This window comes from Mustela nigripes, chromosome 2 (genome assembly GCF_022355385.1).
Source record: "Mustela nigripes isolate SB6536 chromosome 2, MUSNIG.SB6536, whole genome shotgun sequence".
Taxonomy (NCBI): domain Eukaryota; kingdom Metazoa; phylum Chordata; class Mammalia; order Carnivora; family Mustelidae; genus Mustela; species Mustela nigripes.
In genome coordinates this window covers 187853366-187873855 of record NC_081558.1, presented here as the reverse complement: position 1 = coordinate 187873855, position 20490 = coordinate 187853366, and the positions used below count along the sequence as shown (strand labels likewise).

At 37.4% G+C, this 20490-nt stretch overlaps 1 protein-coding gene across 4 annotated transcripts in view; it reads right to left on the bottom strand.

Moving 5' to 3' along the window:
- Positions 1 to 8323: 8323 nt before the first annotated feature.
- The window catches only part of ROBO1 (roundabout guidance receptor 1), a 414151-nt gene continuing 401984 nt past the window's right edge, over positions 8324 to 20490 (bottom strand). For all 4 annotated transcript variants that reach the window (XM_059392146.1, XM_059392148.1, XM_059392147.1 and 1 more), the window contains 3 exons: positions 16546 to 16854; positions 11313 to 11509; positions 8324 to 10011 (listed from right to left, as the gene is read on the bottom strand). In XM_059392146.1, coding sequence (XP_059248129.1) covers positions 9997 to 10011; positions 11313 to 11509; positions 16546 to 16854 — 521 coding nt within the window. In that variant the 3' untranslated portion in view covers positions 8324 to 9996. The remainder of the gene's footprint in view (positions 10012 to 11312; positions 11510 to 16545; positions 16855 to 20490) is intronic.

Below are 20490 nucleotides of genomic sequence, written 5' to 3'. Positions count from 1 at the left end.
AAACAAACTGAGGGTTGCCGGGGGGAGGGGATTTGGGAGAAGGGGGTGGGATTATGGACATTGGGGAGGGTATGTGATTTGGTGAGTGCTGTGAAGTGTGTAAACCTGGTGATTCACAGACCTGTACCCCTGGGGATAAAAATATATGTTTATAAAAAATAAAAAATTTATAAAGTTGCAAAAAAAAAAAAAAAGTCAAAAAAAAAAATTCTGACTTAGAAAACAATGTTGCATGACCTTAAGCAGCTTCTCAAGTTCTTTTCTGATAAAATAAAGGTATGCATACTTGGAAGTTTAAGACAAAATGTTAAAATTCCTTTAATATGGGATTCTATATCATACATATATATATGTACGTATATGAACAGTTACTATGCTTTGGAAATTATGTTTTAATTGCTTATTTTTAAAAGCAGTTTCTGGAAACCTAAGCAATATTTTAAGATTTGTGTATTAATTAAAGATAAAGGAGCTTTTACTTTTTTTTTTTTTTTTTTTAAGATTTTAAGTATCCTCTACATCTAACATGGGGCTCAAGCCCACCTTCCTGAAATCAAGAGTTGCACATTCTACCAACTGAGCCAGTCAGACTTCCCTGAAGATAATGGAACTTCCAAATATTTGGTGGCAACCACATCTTTAGCATCTACTGATCCATCCCGCACTCTCAAACCAGACACCATTTTTCCTCTCATTTCAGTTATAGTTGATTTAAGAAAGGAAGTTGAATATTGTTTCTAAAATCAATTAACTAGGGGTGCCTGGGTGGCTCAGTGGGTTAAACCCTCTGCCTTCAGCTCAGGTCATGATCCCAGGGTCTTGGGATTGAGTCCCGCATCGGGCTCTCTGCTCAGCAGGGAGCCTGCTTCCCTCTCTCTCTCTCTCTCTGTCTGCCTCTCTGCCTACTTATGATCTGTCTCTCTGTCAAATTAATAAATAAAATCTTTTGGGCGCCTGGGTGGCTCAGTGTGTTGGGCTGCTGCCTTCGGCTCAGGTCATGATCTCAGGGTCCTGGGATCGAGTCCCGCATCGGGCTCTCTGCTCGGCAGGGAGCCTGCTTCCTTCTCTCACTCTCTATCTGCCTGCCTCATGCCTAATTGTGATCTCTGTCAAATAAATACAATCTTTAAAAATAAATAAATAAATAAATGAATAAAATCTTTTAAAAAAATAAAATAAAATCAATGAACCAGGTTCACATTTCTGAGGAGCAGTTTTAATGCCTGGAAAGAGCACTAGACTAGAAGTTGGATTCACAGCCACACTCTGTTTATATTTTCCTATTGTGAATGTCAGCAAATTTCTTAGTCTTTCAAAATCTTGTCTTATTTATCTGTCAGGAGGGATTAAGCCTAAGCATTCCACTCCAAGTTGGGTGAAAATTCAACCTGATGACATATTTAAATCATAGCAGGTACACTATAAATGACTCATCTTTCCCTCCTAATCTATTTATTTCTAACTTACTTCTTATGGTATTTCCCATGGTAATTATTCCAGATGCCTTTCGCTCGCCCTTACAAACACACTGCATAATTCAGTTTTGCAGCCTTGCAAACAGAACTTACATAAAGAACTATGACCTCACTCTGTGCCCACCAAAATCACAGGCACACATATAAACACTCAATCTCACATATAAATTGAAGAGGCATTTAGTAATAATTCACACCGAACTTTACCAAGAACAAGTAGATAAGGTTATTGCCTGTATAGTATTGAAACTCCCGTATTGTGAAAGACATAAAGTATTCTATTCAACAGGTGTTCTATGTTAAAATTCAAGTTTTATTAGGCTGGCTTAAAAGTTTTCCCCATGTTCAGGGTGACCCTGGTTTGGCAGCCAGGAAAAATACTTCTGCAGGGCCTGTGTTGATATAAACAACCTAAATCATTCCAACTCAAACACATGAGCACCGTTGTGAGAGAACCATCTGACTTGATTTTAGGAAAGAAATATGCCAGCCAGTGTGAGAATCTGCTAACCAGAATGCCCTTCTGGAACCAGAGGGCCAGTTTATAGGGCCCTGGGACAATCCCGTAGACAATAATCTGAACTCTGGAGCTCCTTGGGTTATGGATCCCACATGCAGGGTCCCAGACCTACATTGGTCCCCGTCTGGGCGCTGGCATTTGGCTCTGCCCTGGCAAGTCTCAGCCAGCAGAAGAGGATTTTAAACACCTCTAGGAAGGTACACCAAAGTGTGTGTGTGTGGGGTGTCCCTGAAGTACAGGGTGGGGACAGATGACCTAGCCACCCAGGTTACTTTTGTGATTTCCTGAAGCCGAGTGGCCATCAAAATCACGTAAGCGGAAAGCATCAAAAGCTTTGTTTTACTCAAGACAGAAGAGCTCAGACCTTTGCCCAAATGGAGGAAGAACGTCTAAAACCTCCAATTCTCGGGGCACCTGGGTGGCACTGTTGGCACTGTTGGTCTGCCCTTGGCTCATGTCATGATCCCAGCGTCCTGGGATATAGTCCTATGGGAGGGGCTCCTGTTCAGCGGGCAGCCTGCTTCTCCCTCTCCCTCAGCCACTCCCCCTGCTTGTGCTCTCTCATGCTCTCTCTCTCAAATACATAAATAAATTCTTTAAAAATCAATCAATCAATCAATCCTCCACCTCTCTTTAGTCTTAATATGTGGATTTCACAATGGCGCCCAAGATCTGAATGAAAAAAAAATCAAGTATCAAATCTATGTAAAAACTTTGAGCCCAGCTTATTTGAGGTGATGGACTTGTATAAATGCTACAATATTTTATCAAATATAGGACTCTATTGAAAGAGCTTTATTTGATATGCCATTGTGTAAATGCTACCAATATTAGTTGTAAGGCAATGCCTCAATGAGAGTCTTGCAGAACACACAAATGGACTATACCATCCTCAAGTTTGCTTAGGAATTTCTTTCATGTTTTTCTGAGGGATTTAGTAATTTTTCCTTCAGTCATTTGCATTGCTTGTGTGTATGTTATAAAGCACAACTTTAATTAATTATAGACACTTTTCTTTCATAGGTACTATAAAGCTTATTGCTCTGCTAGAAAATTCGTGATTGTAGTTATTCCAATGATCCAACTCATGCCTCACTGCTATTTCCATATCTTTTTTTGCTTTGGTGTTGTTTCAATGCTGATAGTATAAATATTTTCAAGTTATGCTAAATGACAGTTAAATGCAACACACATAGTACCAACAACTGATGACTGGTTAAGCATTCCACCAATGTGATCGTAATATGAATACACGACTAATCTTACATGCATGATGTGAAAGAAAATTTATCTTAAGTTTGAAAAAGTAATTTAATGATTGCTTGATTTTTGACGCCATGCTAAAGCATCTTCCAATAATCCCGCTTATAGTATATGGCTTTGAGGACTCTGTTGTGGCAGACAATCCCCTTTGAGATTACACTTACCTCTTCTTGGCACCTTCCCATCTCAGACACCTGCAGTCAAGCATGTCCACTTTCTGCCTCAGGTTCTCCTACTCTCACTTGGTCTTGGCCTTGAGAGAGAACTCCCTCACCTCCGTCACCCCTCCTCCACCTGCAGCCTGCAACCAATGGGGAAGTAGCAGTAAACTGATAATGTTTCAGGCACCCATCCTTTGGGGAAGGACTCAGGGAAGTATTCTGCATGCTTCTCAGAGGAGCCAGTAGAGTCCCCACTGGAGGAAACTTCACCGACTTTTTAAGCATCTGTGTTGACATCGTCTCCCATTCCCCTCATGCTTCCCAACTCACTTCCTGGGATTACCTCCCAAATAAATTATTTGCCCCTATGTCTTTGTTTCAGATTCTGCCTCGGGGGAAACAAACAAGACTAAGTCACTGTTGGACCCTCATCTGATTCTTTTGGTGGAATGCAAATTATCAAAGTACATTTTTGACTAATTGCAAATAATAAAGGTGCAGATTTTATGCAACTCTGAAGATTTGTTTTTAACCTAAAGAGAAAGACAGGCATTATGATTCTCTAGTTCAGCAGAAATATTAACATTTGCTTGCATTGCCCTGTAGAAAGCTAACAGCAATCATATTCAAGTTCCTTCCACAACTCTTCTTCAAATGCTCTTCCTGCTGATTCCCTTGTTAATGAGGTAAATAAAACTTGACAAATGCCCACTTGCTTTTTGTGTGAGACCTGTTTTTCAATAGTAGACAACCAAAATGGTATCGTGACTATTGCCTAGTTGAAAACGATTACAAGGCACTACCAAGTCCAAGGTTCATCCCGGTCTCAAGTATATCACCATGAACCCTGTACTTGATTTGTTAGGATAGTGGTTTTTGAACTTTATTTTTTTAATTACCTGGGATTATTTCCAAAATGCAAATTATTAGGCCTTGCCTCCTGAGATTCTGATTCAGCACAATCAGGACAGGAATCAGGAATTTATATTTATAGCTAGAAGACGGATGTTCATGGACATCACTTTGAGAAACATAGGTTTGGAGCCCCTGCAGAACAAGTATCTTTGAAAATATTGTTTTGAATACTCATTTGCTGTCTTCTCTCTCACTAGGATTCAAAACAGGAAATAAAGGAAAGAGGAAGACAAAAAAAATCCAACTTTCTAAACTAATAACACCTAAAATGCCAATTAATAGTCATGTGTTCTTAAGAAGGACAATAAATTTTAAGAAGAAAGGATTACCTACTTTTTGAAAAATCAAACAACATTTGTTTTTTCATACACCCTGATACATCTAAAAAAGAAAAAGTTGGGTATTTGGTTAAAAACCAACTTGCTAACTCAAAATAACTTTGTGTATTTATATTGCTCATGTGATTAAATATTTATTTTTAAACCCAAATCTGGAATGTCTTACATTTCCTTTCCACATATTCTACATTTTTGTTCATTGGGAATTCATTTGTTTAAGCCACCTAATTCAGCGTGTTACAGTGAAAACACATGTGGGCTAAGCAAACAACAACTTGGTTTTGGCATAGCTGTCACTTGTCTTTGCAGTGTCATGTGCATACTTCATTTTTTGGTTGTTTTATAAAAATGAGGAAATAACAAAAATATAACTGCTGATGAGAATGATATATTTGGAGTAAAGATGGCAGTCATTTGATGTGTGACAGGCAAATCTGACCTTAATGAGCAGACACTGGACTCTGTGGTTGGGGTGTGTTCATATGTGGGAAAAATCTCAAGCATCAATACCAAAATAGGAACCAGTTTTTGGCATCCAAAACCAGAAGGTCATTGAGTTTCTTGGTTGGGAGTCCTGGTACAGACTCTTTTATGAAAAGAAAAAGGTCAATGCCCATAGTTTTCTAGAAAAAAAAAATCCTTAAAACTTGTTAACACTAAAGTAATCTTTATACTCTCATGCTCAGAATTTAGTTGGGTCTGGTGCCAACTCCCTGGGTTTTTTTTTTTTTTTTTTTTTTCAATTTCTGCTAAATTCTCTTGACATAAGCTGAGAAAACTAGAATTTGAGAAAAGATATTTCTATTTTTAAAGAGTAACCTCTTTTTAATGTTTAATTATATCCTTTTGTAGCAAGATCGTATACTGAAATATTAACAGACATTGCACCTGCCATAGGCTATCTCCAGCTCTCCCATCCCACTTCTTACTTCCAGCAGACGGAGAGGGCTTTCTGTGTGCGTTGCCCTCCGATGGTTACCAGAGAAAGGGCTTTCAAAATAGATTCTTGAATTCTACAGCAGAATGAAGGCTGAGTGGCGAGACCTAAGGTCTTGCACAACAAAGACTTGGCATACAAGCAATATACACGGTCATCTCTCTCTTCCTTTTTTTCTCTCTCTTTCTCTCTCCCTTCCTCCTCATGTCCCATCTCACCGGGAAGAGAGAATTAAACATGAGGTGAGAGAATCAGAAAAGGTGAATGTGTCACTGAGCTTTCTGGTCAAGTACAGTTTTAGGAGTCTGAAAGTTAGAGCAACCTATGCAGCACTTTCTAGTTCAAAATCAGAGAGGGAGGAGGTATTGCCCAATGAATACTTGAGCATTTGCTATATACTTTGTATGTATGAATTAATTTAATCCAAACAACCTTGTAAAGTACGTATTCTTTTTTTTTCTTTTTTAAAAGATTTTATTTATTTATTTGATGGAGAGAGATCACAAGTAGGCAGAGAGGCAGGCAGAGAGAGAGGGAGAAGCAGGATCCCCGCCGAGCAGAGAGCCCGATGTGGGGCTTGATCCCAGGACCCTGAGACCATGACCTGAGCTGAAGGCAGAGGCCTAACCCACTGAGCCACCCAGGAGCCCCTAAAGTATGTATTTTTAATACACCACTCAAAGATGAAAACAGATTCACTAAGAAATTTTCCCATGACTACACAGCCAGCAATCCATGGAGCCAGGATTCCATCATAGATGGTTGAGATCCAGAACAAAGTTTTATTTCCTTTAACTTCAGGAGAAGCCACCGCGCACACAGCATAAATGGTAACCAGTTAATGAGACATAGTAGTATCTTGTGAGGCCCAAGGATGGGGCCTCATACCCAAGTCTCCAGAGCATCAGCCTGGCATGGAAGAGCATAGGACAGTCCCATTTTCTGCTCCCTGCACCCAACCCCCATTATAGGGCTTTGACATATCAAGGGAGTGTCAATGAATAAGGGACATCAAGGTAGGGAAAAGGAAGTTGCAGCATAAACTGTTTTGAGAAATAAAGACCACTGGAAACTTGGACAACAGCAAAATGTCAAGAGTCCCTACTGCCACCCTTCACCCCCAACACACACACACACACACACACACACACACACACACACACACACCGAATCTTGCTGCCACACTGTAGAGAAGGTAGGAAGAGAAAATTCAGACTTTATATCTGAAATGACCAAGAAAGTTGGATATGACTGGGTACATCTAGAATGAAAATGATACTCTCTGCCACTAGGCAGAACAGCAGCCACAAACAGAGTCAATAGTTATTCTGAAGGCAAGTGACACGATTGCACACCTGAACTGCGAAACACGTACTGAAAACGCCACATCACCGCCCGTTGTGTGGGCCTCAGGAATTCAGAAGCAAGGAAACAAACAAAAACACCAAGAATTTATTCCGCCGTTAGGAATTTCACAGTGAATTTTACTCACCGGAAATGGGACCACCCCCCATCCTCGTTACCACACTTACACTTTGATAGGGTTTGAACTCGGCAAGTTTTTAGGAACAAACTACATGTGAGAAGTGAGGATCGGATGTGTGCAATGAATTTCAGTCTATAAATACAATACCTTATATTGTTTGGGGGGTTTACAGAGTTCAGGTCATATACATTAGCTCACTAAATCATGACAACAGCTCCATGAGGTAGGCATTACTGAATCCACAGGTGGAGAAACCTGAGACTTAGGGTTAAGTAACATGTCCAGGGAAACAGAGCGTGCAACAAAACCAGGCCCTCTGATAGACATAATTCATATGTATATCACATGATATAAAGACTAACTTATAGTCACCTCAACAAGGGAAGAGAAAAATTAGGTCATTGAACATGTCTCTCCGGTGTTTCCTTCGAAATAGTTGGAAACTGACTTCTTGACCTATGGATCTAAGTAGATGCTGGTGATTACTTCGGTTTTGTAAAATTAACCTTCGAAATACATCCCCCTTCTTTTTTGTTGTCCAAAATTTTCCCAGTTTTTCAAATTGTGATCAACACAAAAATTTAACTATATATATATATATATATATATATGCATATATATATAGTCCTATATATTATGATATATACACACACACATATATATATATCATAGGAAAAAAACCTTCACTAGATTCTACTGCTCATCTCATCCAACCAAAGTTAATACTTGAATATGTTAACCTTAATAAAATAAACAACAATGTTCAAGCCACTATATCATAAGTATAGAACTGTTAAAATTTCACATGAATTTGTAAACAAGAAAGCAGATAGTTACTAACCAATATTTTGGGTAATATAATTTTCTTTTTGATGGAACATAAGTGGTCCAAACTTTACAAATTAGATGTATATACCCGAATCCTAAGTATGTCAGAAATAGGTTACCTGAAATTCAGATACACACAGATAAACATTTTAGTGCTTCCTTAATATTAAAATGGTATTCTATGATCAAATACCTTCTAGGTTTTGATTGATCTGATATCTTTAATTTCCATGGAGTAAAATGAGAATTTTTCATCATAAGTAAAGCCTGGTTGTTCAGAATTTTCACTCATCTGATAATATAGTGGTGAAATGTTAAGACAGCACAATTTTGTGATTAAATGGAATAAATTTGATCACACAATGAAAAAAACAAAAGAAATCAACACAAGAAAGAATGATGTATTTGAGAACATTTTTAATAAATAATGTGACAAAATTACTTTTCTGATTATTGGTTTTCAGTATGCAAAATTATGGCTAAAAATAAGAGGTTTCTTACATGAACATAATGAAAACATTAATCACATGGATTGTTCCCTTAGTACTGCACACCCTTTCTATGCAACTTTCAAATTATCTAAGTGAACACATTTAGTTTTTGGTGAACACCAGCTTTTTTTTTTTTTTTTTTGTGGTTCAGTTTTGTTTGGCTTTGTTTCCAGTGGGGTCAGGCCTGATACCCACGTATGAATAAGTGTACATTTTTTCCCTCAAATAGCACCAATTATCAAGTCAATGAAATTCATATAACGACAAAAAAAAAAAAGGATCATAAAAATCTACAGTCAGAGGGCATCATTTGGCAACTCAAAGCAAGCAATGCCTCTCTTTGAGTTTATAAGAAAATCTTATAAGTTTCAAATTGGCCACAACAAACTTAAACCTTTTTTTTCTTTAAGTTCAGGAAAAGTAAGAACCATTGGGTGAATGGCCAACAATAAAGTACGCACGTTACTTCACCATCTGTCATCATTCAAATATTCCAAATACAAACATAGAGCATGAACAAAACAGGTTAAAAACGCTTCTCAACATTTTTTTTCAATAAGACAAAAAAGGTTAATAGTTACAATGGTTTACAAATAAAGTTTAGTGATTGTGCTTTTAAAACCAAAAAAAAAATAAAAAAAGATTAAAAACAGTGCATTACAAAAACAAAAATCAAACTTCTTTAAGTGGCATTTCTGAAAGTCGAACTGACACTACCAGAAGAAATTTAGGCCAGTTAAGATAGGGATGTCCTTATTCAATTGGTCATTAAAAACATCCATTTGTTTGTAATATGCATTTATAATTGCATTTGATTGAAAAATAGAACAAGGTTTTTTGCTAGGCTTACTTATGACAATGACTAGACAACCAGAGATCCAACTGGCTTACCCCTACTTCTCCAGAAGTATACTTCCAAGAATATACTTTAATGATCGAAATGAAGACAAAATAAAGTACCACCAGGGATTGCAAAGAGCATCTATTTACAATGTTTCTACCCCATTCAAATTGATTTGTGGTTGTTCTGCTTTTGTTACATTTTATTTTCTCCCAGCAGAGGGTGGTATGAAAGACTGATTTGAAAAATCATGTTAAAATGAAGTATGTTTTCATTTGCCTTAGCAGTTGGTTATAGAAAGATTATGTCTTGAGAGCCCTTGGCATGAGGTTGATTAATCAATTTTGTATCTTTGATCAATACTTTTCTGAAAATTGGCTTGTATCTAAGCAGTGCAATGCCATATCTCGGGGGCAAAATGCAAAAGAACTGAGTCATTCTCTCTTGCTGGCTGATGGCTGGAGCAAGAAGTCAATACGTCCCTTGCTGGAAGGAAGGTGTCATGGTTTGTTCCAACAGCGAGGGGAATAGGGAAGTTCTTCATTAGGGATAAGGATCAAGCAACAACAATAAAACTCCAATAAAATTTTTAAAAATGGTATTCCAATAAGAGGAATAAAAAATGACAATTTTTACACTCTGATTGCACTGAACATTTTATCTGGCGTCATGTGTCATCAGACATGAGGCGTCTTGAGTGATAATTTTCACATTAGATCTCACAAGCCTCTCTGGTTGTCTTCAGCTTTCAGTTTCCTGTAAGAGAAAAGTGTTTGTTAACTTTGAAAATAAATTTTAGAGAACAGTTTTAGAGTTTGTTGATTTATACGTTTTCAACCTTACAGTTGGTATTTCTTCGTTCATTCCCCGGCATATGTTAGAAAGCGCTCATGGCAACTCATTCATTTGTTGTTAGTTGGTTTTGATAGAAAATCCAATAATTCTCTGCGAGTGTGTTCTGTGCTATGTCTGGGTATTGGGGCATGTGGTGTTGGAGACAGAGGAGCAGTGGAATGTCCAGCCCCAACTCAACATTGTAGTTCAGATTTTATAGGTTTTAAGTATTAGAGTTCTGTATGATGACTTTTTGTCCTCCAGAAAGGTTCTCTTCCTTAACAAAAACAAACAAACATAACAACAAACCACACACACACACACACCCCAAATAAACAAAAGAACTTATAAAATAACCTCTCATAACAATTGTAGGAAGAAAGTCTTCTTATTCCTAATGTCAAAATGAAAATGCTTTGGGTATTACAGAAAATTCAATTAGACATCATTCCTTAAAATGTTTCATCTTCTATTTTTAAAAGTTCAGTTTAATGTTCATTTAACAATCTTCTTGGGATTAAATATATTTGTAAGAAGAGAAATTTGCACTCAACTGTTTTTGTTTTTAATTAAATGGGAAAAACACTGTCTTAAAAGTAGAAGGTGATTGTAATATGATATAATGTACTGTCAATTCCATCTTGTATTGCTATCTATAAATTCTAAGAAAGGAGTATATATTTGACTCAAAAAGGGTTCTCCTCTATCTGGGAAGTTAGAGTCAAGGATCAGGTTGACTGATCAGGTCAAGGATCATTTTCAGAAGAAAGAAGGTGGAAGATAATTGGTCAAATTAGTTAGATTAACCATAGTGATTACTAGGGAGGCCAATGATAACATAGACTAAGCACCCTCATTCAAATCCTCATAACTGTAAACTTACTGGTTTTTATAACCTACTATAATATAATACTATGCAATATATTATCTGGGTAAATAGTTCTTATTTCCTAACAACATGTTTGCCATATAAATCTCTTATCTGAAGATCTGCAGAAGAATATGCCCTCTAGATCTAAAAAGAAATTATTATCCCCATTTACAACTTTGGAATACATTTCAAGGAAATCATTAAATTCAAAGAATTTCAGTCTCTGGCATCACCAACATTCGGGTTTGAGGCAAAACAGTAACATTTCTGTAGACTGATAAATATTCCTGACTTTGAGGCTGATGTAACAACCCGTATAATACTGAGAAACTTGGAAAATAGTTATAGATACCTCTAATTCTTCATTATTATCTTCTCCTCTTTCATATCCTCCAAGAACTTGCATTTCTGCAATATTTCTTCGACCTACATTTGCTTGTTCTCTTTGTCTGCTTCCTGATCCTCTTGATGACATTGAGCTTGAAGAACTCGGATCTCTGGGATTATTTGATGTTGGAAAAGTAGGTCTACAGTAAGGTAGAATATCCTCTGTGTAATGAAATATAATAAGTGTATATGAACACCACTGTACTGTTTCAAGGCATAATGTAACATAATTTATATCTGTCATTCTGAATGAAGAAGCATCAGTGTTATTGAGGAATAAATGAGGACATTTTATAACAATAATTAAAAAGGCAGCAGCGTCCAGAAAAATAAAATAACAAGCCTTATTGTCTTTCCTGGTACTGGCTGGCATTCAAGTTGATTTCACTCACAAGCTCTTGTCCACCTCAAACTCACTTAAGACCAACATCATTAGAAGAGGAAAACCAAACCTGGAGTCAGACTTAGCTTCCAGTTCTATCCTTCATTATGTGCTCTCCGATTATTTTAGGCTTTAGTGTTCACTTTTCTAAAAAAAGCGTTAATAGTATTTATACCCAGAGGTGCTCCCAGTGTAGACGTAAAAACAGAGGGGATCGTGAAATCCCTATGCAAACTATGAAGGGTTATTTCAAGGCATTGATAGAAACAAAGTCCAGTTTGCTCAAACCACAGAAACAGAACCAAGCCCAGGTTCACTTTCCAGACACTAAGATGTCAACCTCCATTTCAATATCATATTTACACTGTGAAGCCCTGACTCTCAGAAGCCTGCCATCATTGCTAGGTTAAAACACAAAGCCATTCTAATTAAATGCCATCTCTTTCATTTCTATCTCCATACTGCTTTCAATTTGGTGCTGCTTATACTGATGAGTGCTTACTTCACTCCAAAGCCTGTCCGCTCTATCCTTTGGACACCTTGATGGCACCTTTCTCCTTCCATTCTACTCAACACAACTTCCAGTAAGATTCGGACTTGCTGGGGTCTCCCAATCCATGAAGACCACTGTTTTTCACTCTTGCTTCACAGCACTGGGAATCCTGTGACCTTCATCAATCTTTTTCTCTCCATTGACTTTAGTTTTTGTCAGACTACAATATAAAATCTTTCTCTTGCTCAAAAGTTCCCCTTAAGCCTGTGCTCTACATGAAGAAATATCTTCTTCCTGTCCTTACAGTTCAGCAAAGCTTCTTAAAGCAATTAGGCTCAGTACTGGTAGACAAAACTCCCATTTACTCCGAATCCCATGGAAATCTGTCCATGCCCATGTTACTACAACAAAAGAGAAAATTCACTGTTGACTTTGATACTGCTAATCATGTTTCAGCCCTTATGTCTCTGGACTTGTCACTGCCCTTCATCAGGAAACCATCATCAAGTAAACTGTTCAACTGGGAATAGTCATTCCCAGCTTCTAGTTCTCCTCCTTTCCTGGCCAGTCTCCTGTGGGCTCTTAATGCAGTGCATCTTACATATTGCAGGTTTCAACATGTCGCCTACTGTATATACACATTATTTTCCCCACTCACCTAGGGAAATTTCATCCATTCTCACAGACTGTAAACTTTTCTAGATTATACCCATCATGGGGACAGGTATTTTGTGTTTCATGTTTTGATATACTCTCAACTTGACATATTGATAGTTTTGAGTGAATGAATGTGTAGATTTAATTAATATTTTACTATGATAAATCATTAACTTGTATTTACAACTCCTGATCTATGGTGAACACTTTCTCATAAGCTTCCCTCAAACTCAATATGTCCAACATTGACTTCATCGGGTCCACTCTTTTCTTTCCTCTCTGTATTCCCTCATAGTTAATGACAATACTAATTCTTAGGACAACAAATAAGGAAAACTGAAATTATTTTAGAGTCTTCCCTCCCTTCCAACCACCTTCCAGTATGCCTTAAGTGTACTTTTTCCATGCATTCAAATATATACAGGTGAGCCTGATTTATAACACTAAAAAATGTTAAATTTTGAATATTCCACACACTCATCTCCGATCCTAGAGTCTGGTTTGTATTCTCCACATCTCTTGTCCCAGCATGGTAAATATCTACTAATAGATCCTTGCCTTGAATCATTCCTTTCTAAACCCTAATCACTCAGCTGCCTTCTTACAGGAACTATAGGCACTCTATGAGTTATGCTTATGTCTACCTTAAGAGCTTCCCCTTTGACCACCTTTACTATCTAGGAACACTGGATTTCTTATAATCTTCTCAATGCACTTCAGAGATTTTCATGCTGAGTTTCTCTGGCAGAACAATCTATCCACTTTTCTTACCCAAGTTAAATCTCACCCATCCTGAACACTCAGGTTATGTGTCATTTCTACCAGGAAAGGTCGAGAAGTCTTTCTTTACCTTACATACCCCAAAAGACTGAGCTAACTGTCCCTTCTTTGGACTCTCAAGTATAGTATCATAAACATTACACCAAATGTGAGTATGTCTATAAACATACAGATATACTTATCTCTGTCTTTGACTATAAGCTTCATGAGGTCAAGGTTCATATTTACACATAAATCTCAGGACCAGTATAACGCTTTACAACACAGTGGATGTTTGATATATGTAGAAATAAATTGAACTAATTGAGGTAAATGTCAGCAAAAAGATCAGACATTCATGTCTAGAAGACCACTCTCTTTAATTAAAAATGACCATTCATTAAACATGTAAATCAAGGTTCCTCCTTCATTTTAAATAATGTCAACTGAATTATGAAGGTGAAAATTATAGCAATGCATAGAAAAGATCATTTAATGACACATATACACAGGGTTATGGTTCAAATAAGAATTTGGGAAAGTAAGACCTATGAAATAATAATCTGGTCAGTGTATCTCAGTGTTTTCCATGAAATACGTTTTTTTGTTTCTAGATTAATTGTTCCAGTAATAGTTCTTTAGTTAGAAATATATAATATATATATTAGATTTTATTTATTTATTTGAAACACAGAGGGAGATCACAAGTAGGCAGAGAGGCAGGCAGAGAGAGAGGGGAAAGCAGGCTCCCTGCTGAGCAGAGAGCCCGATACAGGACTTGATCCTAGGACCCTGAGATGGTGACCTGAGCCAAAGGCAGAGGCTCAACCCACTGAACCACCCAGGCGCCCTAGAAATATTTTTATAACACAAAGGACAACTCATTAAATCTCTAAAGATTGGTAAAATAATTTCATCACTTTGTTCTAATCCTGCATACACCAAGATCTTTCCAAGTTTGTAAAATCTTCTCCTGAAGAATCCCAATGCTTTAGAGAAAGCTTACTTGTAGCAGCAAATTGGTCTACACTTTTTGGCCACATATAAACTTCATCATTTATGTCATGACATTATATTTATAAATCACTACTGGGAGTACAGTATGGGTTAAAAGTTCAGAGCCAGATCACCTTTTGCTTAACTGATAAAAAGTAGGCTCAGTTTTTCAAATGAGCCTATTGAAGTATCCCCAAAGATTCCTTTCCATAATACTCATTTCAGACTCTTTCATCAATCTTCCCCTTTTCTGTATTTCTTCCTCCTAAATGGTTTCTTCTCCTTCGTCTCTGATAATCCCATCTTAAAGTATTCCCACAAATTCTGTCTTCCTGGCAAACTCTTTCCAATCTCTCTTCTTCCCAACCTTCTGGAAAGAGTTCATCACCTCCCTTCCACACTTTTCATTTACTTTACAACCCCCTACAGTCTGGCTTCTATTCTGACTACAATACTAAAAACAATTCTTTTAAATGACACCCACAAATAACCTATTGCGAAATCCTCATGTGTTCTTCTCCCCAGCCCCCTCCTCCTGTTGACACCCAGTTTTTACTTCTGGGTGGCATTTTAGACTTCCTTCTTAAAATTTCCTTCTCCATTCTTTCTAGGATATTATTTTCTCTGGCTTGGAGATCTTGATTATTTTATACCTCTTGGTAGATCCATCTCAACTTCCATTGTAGAAAGTCATTCTTGGGCCTAACCTTTGAATATAATCATGGCTGATTATTGGTGTGTTGGGATGGGCTCACATGTTCTCAGAAGAGGAGTGTACAAGTGACTTCATATTAGCAGCTTGAAGCCAGTCATCTTGGAAGTAACTACCCAATAGAAATGGCTATAAATTAGGGTTTTGCTTTGCTTTGCTTTGCTCCCAGAGAATTGATTGCTCCACAATAACAAGTGTATCATGCTGAAAATTTAGCCTCTGTAATTCATACAATTGTGTTGCTGTTTCTAAAACCCACTCTCTACTCACAACCTTTCTCCTGATCTTTAAACTTAGCTCTCTAAAGTCTTATTGATTTTCTCCTATCTGTGCTCTTATCAGCACCTTAATCCATTCAAAAGTAAAATTTTTTTCCCTCAGACTCTTTTCTGTTTTGTTTTGTTTTGTTTTTCTTCCTACATTGGTTAGTACAATTAGGTTCCACTGGCCAACAGGACCATCTAATGAACATTTGAGTAACTTCCCCTTTACTCCATAATTTCATTCTATTTTTTTTACTTTCAATTAGTCACCACTGGTTCTATCACCAAAATGTCAAAGTAGGCTGTTCTCTCCATTTTCTACAGAACTATTTGAATTCAGTGTTTTCATAGTTTATACCTAGATATTTTACAATGATCTGATACCTTCATCTATCCAAGTCCGAGATCTCTTCCTTCACTATAGAGGGCTGCCAGTTATTTTTCTCAAAATCTGATTCTGTCATTTCTTGTTCAAAATTCTTTACTGGCTCACCGCTGCTTATCTGATAAATCCCACACTCTAGATCATATTCCTAGCCTTCCCAATCTGGCCCAACCACCTTTCTAGTTTTACCTTCCCCTATTTGTGTCTGGCGGAACTAGAAATCCATATTCGCCAAACATTTGCTTTTACACTCACATGTTTTTTCTTTTTTCTCCAACAACTTTCTTTACCTGCTATCCCTTTTTCAGTTTAACCTGTTAGAATCATGCTTTCCTTTAAAACCCAACTCAACCGGCACCTAAGGGACTCTTCTATAATGTTATTTATTTAATTTAATTATATTAAAACTATTTGAGTACCTGCTTGTCTTCTCCATTAGAGAGTCAAATTCTAAATCTTATCCCTTTTCCTATGGCCTAAGAGAACCTAACAGTGCAACTTGCAAACATATGTTCAATCTGTATTTATTTGCTGTTTGAATAAATCAGTACCTTGGATGAGGTGAGTCTTTGCTGGTGGAAGGTCTCGTTTTGTGGCCTTGTTCGCTCGTCCTTTCCCATCATTTTGCTGTTCCTGTGCTTCTCTGATATCACCTGGATTGGTTCTCATATCAGCAACTTGTCTTCCATCCAAGACTTCTCGCCCCTTGTAACTGCCCACTTTTCTATCTGACGATCTGTCTGTTCTTGGTTCTATAGAAGGGAGTTTTGGCACCATTACAGGTCGCACCTCCAGCTGTGCCTTGGATTGGACAGTGGGTGACTTTATAGCAGGTGGTGGCACTGGAGGAGGTGGAAGATCTAGAAAGAAATATTGAAAATACTATAGAAGTCTGCCGCTTATAACATTGCTAAATATTAGTATTAGCATTGGAGTCACATTCAGTTGTGAGATAAGGTATCATAAATGAACTGGAACAATTGAAGACAACCAAGGAACAAGAAGATCAACAATTTCAATGTATTCTCATTGTCATACGGCAGAAAAATATTCAATCATAGAGCTGGGACTTAAAGACTTAAAGATTATCTACTCTTGGGATAGATAATATGGGCACGTGTGCTATCACTTCCTCTCCCCCAATCATGACAGACCTTCTTAATTGATTTCAGCATAATGTTGCTGGTCCCAGATGCATACCGCTGTTCTCCAGGCAACCACTTCAAATTGATTGAGGTTGGCACTTGAGTTGAGACCTGTTTGCCACCCTTTAATCTAGCCTAAATCCCTTCTTGTTCTATAAGAAGGGAAACTCAAACGCATAGACTTTCAGCTATTTTTTGGTCTCAAGTCTTGGTATGATCAGAACAAGGACCAATGCCCTTAGATTCCTAATTTCTGGTTCAGTGTCCTTTATACTATTTCATTCTATTTTGTGTTTACAATCTACCATCCATTGATGGGGTCTCTGCACTCTGCATCTGCACACAGAGGTTTCAAACCAGATAATCTCTGGTATAGATATAAGTGAATGTCACCTATTTATCTTCCATTATACATTACATATATATGTTAATGCATATATATCACATACATATATACATATAACTAGACATTATATATAATGCAACTTCTTACAGACATACTTAAGGACAGACATACTTAAGGATAAAAGTAGGTAAAAGTTCAATAACTTGATAGTTAAAAAATTTATTTTTTAAAGGGGTGCTACCCTTGGCTGCTATGTACATTCTAGGAAGCAGAAATAGATATCCTAATGGTAGTTGGTAACTTAGTAGAAGAATATGAAGAGATTTTAGTTTTAGGTTTTTGCCTTTACTATGGAGGATGAATTAAAAGGAAAGGCTTGAATCCAGGAGGGCAAGAGGTTATTGTTATACCTCAGATGATAGGGGATGGAACTGTATTGGTGGCTGTTCAGATGAGACATATTTAATAAATATTAAGGAAGAAAAATCAGTATTATTTAATGATCAGTGGAATACAGGAAAGGAAAGATTCTAAGATGACTTTTAAGACTTTTGTTATAGGGGCGCTGGGTGTGGTGCATAAACAATGAATCTTGGAACACTGAAAAAATAAAATTAAATTAAAAAAAGAATCTTGCTATAGTTGACTAGGTGGATGAGAGAAACTTCACTGAAGATAAGGAAGGAGGGATGAGGAAGAGATGGATGGCCTATAGAGCACAATTTTAGAAAAGTAAATAGGAGGCACCTTTGAAGTACCTAGATAGAGATGTCTAATAGGTTTTTGTACATAAAATCTGACTTTCAAGAGAGGCCAAGTACAGAGATACCAAGATTTGGGAATTACCAGCACGGTTTTTTCAGCCACGACTTCAAAATGGTAATTTTCATATGTGGAGAACTATACTTAGGACTCCGTTATTAAAATTGGTCCAAATTTTACTTACATATTTTTGCTGTCCATTCTCATGGCTCATCATGTTCTAGTTTCATATAAATAGCCTCTAAACATTACCTAAAAGGCTGGCTAGAGTACAGAGAATGGCATTAATTTTCTCCTCATTTTACAAAATCTAATTTTTTTTTTGCCTTACAACATATATTACCATTGTTGTTGTGCCTGGTTTTCCTCTTTACTACTTCAATGGATTAAAAAAAATACTTTAAAAAAAGGGTAGTGTCATGAGAGTTGAGAGTCCTTCCTCATCTGCTACTTGTTTATTAAAAATAACCAAAAAAAGAGAGTTAAAAACCAGACTATACTAAGTGGCATAAAGCCAAGTGACCCAAGGCAGAACAGTTCTAAGTTCAGACTGAGCCTGGGACTTGGAATGAAAGGAGAAAAATCTAATTCAGAACGTATCTGGCAGCAGATGGAGTGAGTGCCCGCAGGCTCATTTCCACACTATCTCCTTGCCATAGACCTCACCCCCAAATTGCAAACACAGATTATCAAGCAGGCAGAAAGTAACTGCCACTATCAACAAATCATAAAATGTCTGGGTTCATCAGATTACCAAAGCTGATGATTACCACTATTATAAGAGCGCACAAAATCTCGGGAATATGTGACTCTCGAGACAAAATCTATTTCCTGATGCTCTATAACCCAGGTAGAAAGTGAGAAGAGAACCCAGGAGCAATTTTAAGAGTTCTAACTTCCTAAATGTAATTGCTTCTATATCTAGTTGATGATGAGAGGCAAATACTTGTAGGTTTTATTTCCCATACAAACAGGTTACCAAATAAAAATTTTTAGGTATTATAAAATAATTACTGAGTCAAAGCAAGGATTATTATAGCATGAACAATTCTGTATTTCACAAGGTGATAAATAGTACTTTCACCCTGAACATACCAACAATAGCTCAAATTGGATTCAACAAATAATATCATGGACCTGTTTTACATACATATATGTAGAGACACTTTGTATAATCCTATAAACGTCATTCTTTATACAATGCTTTCCAAATACTGGTATAACGTATATAAAGTAAAATGTCAGAGCACAGACATGCAGACAGTTCTGCCGCACTAACTCACTATGGAGATCCAGCACTCTATTCACTTGGCTGTTCGAAGTCCCAAGACCTTGTAATTAATGATAAATCAAGTCAAAATAACATCATTCCAGAGAGGCTGGTGAATTTATAATTTATGAAAAGTAGGGCTGGAGAAATAATGTAGATTTGGTTTTTAAATCAAGTATGTAAATGCATCGAAAGGGTTGAAAAGAGGGGGTGGGGAGAATCTATTAGAAGGTCCTACAAATGCACTTACGCTTGGCTTTAACTCGCTAAGACTCTGAGTAATAAATATTCATGTATTTTAATCCTACCCTTCGTCTGGGTTCAACGTGTAAGCGACAAATATGAGATAAATAAACAGATTCTTCCTGTCACAGGACTCCGCTGCGCACTGTACTCCCTGGGTCTCTCTGAGGCCTACGATTTACCCACAGAGTAAGGTACGGTTCACAGGGCTACAGGAACTCTGTTCCCTCAAAATTCAGATGTTAAAGTCCTAACCCCCTGTACCTCAGAATGACATGGTATTTAGTTATAGGGTTGTTGGTTGGTTTTTTTTTTCTTCAAGATTTTATTCATTTATTTGACAGACAGAGATCACAAGTAGGCAGAGAGGCAGGTAGAAAGAGGGGGAAGCAGGCTCCTTGTTGAGCAGAGAGCCCGATGTGGGGCTCGATTCCAGGACCTTGAGATCTTGACCTGAGTGGAAGGCAGAGGCTTTAACCCACCAGGCGCCCTGCATATAGGGTTTAAAGAGGTAATTAAGGTAAAGTGAGTCCTTGGGATGGGCCTTAATCCAATCTACTGGGTTTCCTTCTGTGAAGAGGTGATTAGGACACACACAGAGATGGAAGAAAGACAGAGTGAATACACAAGGAGACTACCGCCATCTACAAGCCAAGGACAGAGGCCTCAGAAGGAACCAACCCTGCCAACACCTTGATCTTGGGATTCTAGCCTCCAGCTTCCATGAGAA